Source organism: Aphanomyces invadans (assembly GCF_000520115.1).
Source record: "Aphanomyces invadans strain NJM9701 unplaced genomic scaffold supercont1.65, whole genome shotgun sequence".
Classification (NCBI taxonomy): Eukaryota; Oomycota; class Saprolegniomycetes; order Saprolegniales; family Verrucalvaceae; genus Aphanomyces; species Aphanomyces invadans.
In genome coordinates, this window is record NW_008580210.1 from 34,421 (window position 1) to 36,208 (window position 1,788).

The following is a 1,788-nucleotide window of genomic DNA, read 5'->3' on the forward strand; positions in this document are numbered from 1 at the left end:
GTTCGCGTTGTGTGCGGGTGTACTAGAATGGCATCGCGTCTAGGGACACTCACCATTGAATCGACACGGGCGACAGACAGCATTCGCGCAAGCAAGATGGATCGCTCGCTCCTTCCTGGACTGCTTCAATTTGTTTTGGTTGTCGTGCTATGCGTGGTCAGCGTCGCCGCCGACGAGTTTGGCGTGTGCTACGACTCGTACGACGCGGCCAACATGGTGACGCATTTCCGCACGATTCGCGAGCGCTTTGGGTCCGTCCGCACGTTTCAGACGGCGGTGGGTGGGCAGAACGCAATCACAGCCGCCGCCAATACAGGATTAAAGATCGCCGCGGGTGTCTGGCTCCTCGGGAATCGGTACCAAATCGATTTGGACGCTGCAATTGCCGGCACTAGAGCCAACCCGAATGCGGTCCAAGTCATCTTTATTGGAAACGAAGAGCTGCACCAGGGGTGGAGTGCCGACACGCTCGCGTCCGTCGTACAAGACGCTAAATCAAAGCTCGCCGCCGCGGGAGTTCATGTTCCCATCGGCATTGCGCAAACCGACGGCGATTTGCTCGCGAATCCGTGGCTCGCCGACCAAGTAGACGTCGTCGGCGCCAACATCCACCCGTTTTTCAGCGAGGGTCCCGACTCGAAGACAGACCCATTTCAGGATTTCAAGCGGCGGTGGCAAGCGATCGTGTCCAAGTTTGGGGACAAAGCCCGCATAACTGAAGTCGGATGGCCCACGAAAGGAGGCTCCTTCCTAGGCCATCCCGCAGATCCTGCCATGTCTGAAAAGCTCTACAACGATGTCAAGGAATGGCAACAGTCAACTAGAGTCGACACGTATTACTTTATGTTCCATGACAACCTGGGCAAAAGCGGGTTTGAGGGGCACTTTGGCCTGGCTCGCCCCAGCGGTGAATGGAAGTTTGGTGGCGGTCATATCAACCCACCAACGGATGCTCCGTTCACTCGCCCTCCAACAACTTCTGCACCTCCTGCGCCTACCACATCATCCCCCCTACACCTACCCATCCTCCACCACCTCCACCTACAGCGACCCCCTCACTGGCTCCTCCTACCACCGCTCCCCCTGCTACGACCGCAACATCCCCCACAAACATCGCATGGCCCACTACTTCACTTGCACCAACCACAACAGCCCCGCCAATGACTGCACCAGCCACCAATGACGCCCTCTCAATGGCGCCACTCCCGACGAGCACGACGGCCACTGTAGCAGAGCTCCGCAATGAAGAAGGGCCCGCGTTTGCTCCTGGGACTAACACACCGCTGGAAACGCGACCAGCAGCAGCGACATTGCATTCCCGACCGCGCCTACTAACACCACGTTGGCTACGAACGCGACCGATTCAATTTCCATCAACGCAACTGGGGACGGAGGGAGCAATGGGGGTGACGCCGTTCTTCCTTCGGGCGTACAGGGCAATCAAATCCCGACAGACTCGATCAAGGAAACTAGTGTTCAAACGGCAAATGCTACCTCTGGCCTCGACGTCGGCGCGATCTCCGGTGCTGCGGTTGCCGGGCTAGCCGCGGCTGCCCTTGCGGTGCTCGCCGTCGTGCGGTATCGGCGCGCTGAATCTATTTGGGACAAGAACGAGCGCAAGAGCGACGAACGGTTAGAACTCGCGATGCTCAGCCGGCGCAGCGCAATTGTGATGTTGTAAAGTTACGTCATCTAAATTAATGAGAATTTTGTAGTGGTTGAGCGGTTTTCGCCCCGCGTGCAACACGAACAACCAGATAGGGGAGCGCCGCCTTCCGTGAATCACTG

At 57.9% G+C, this 1,788-nt stretch overlaps 2 protein-coding genes across 2 annotated transcripts; both read left to right on the plus strand.

Annotated features, from left to right (window-relative positions):
- Nucleotides 1–96: 96 nt before the first annotated feature.
- On the plus strand, nucleotides 97–1,164 carry H310_14266 (hypothetical protein; the record flags this gene model as incomplete). Its single annotated transcript, XM_008882084.1, has 1 exon — nucleotides 97–1,164. The coding sequence occupies one exon, from the start codon at nucleotides 97–99 to the stop codon at nucleotides 1,162–1,164; it is 1,068 nt and encodes a 355-aa protein (XP_008880306.1).
- Nucleotides 1,165–1,400: 236 nt separating this feature from the next.
- Nucleotides 1,401–1,681, plus strand: H310_14267 (hypothetical protein; the record flags this gene model as incomplete). The annotated part of the gene is made up of 2 exons (XM_008882085.1): nucleotides 1,401–1,406; nucleotides 1,436–1,681. The coding sequence occupies 2 exons, from the start codon at nucleotides 1,401–1,403 to the stop codon at nucleotides 1,679–1,681; spliced, it is 252 nt and encodes an 83-aa protein (XP_008880307.1).
- Nucleotides 1,682–1,788: the final 107 nt, after the last annotated feature.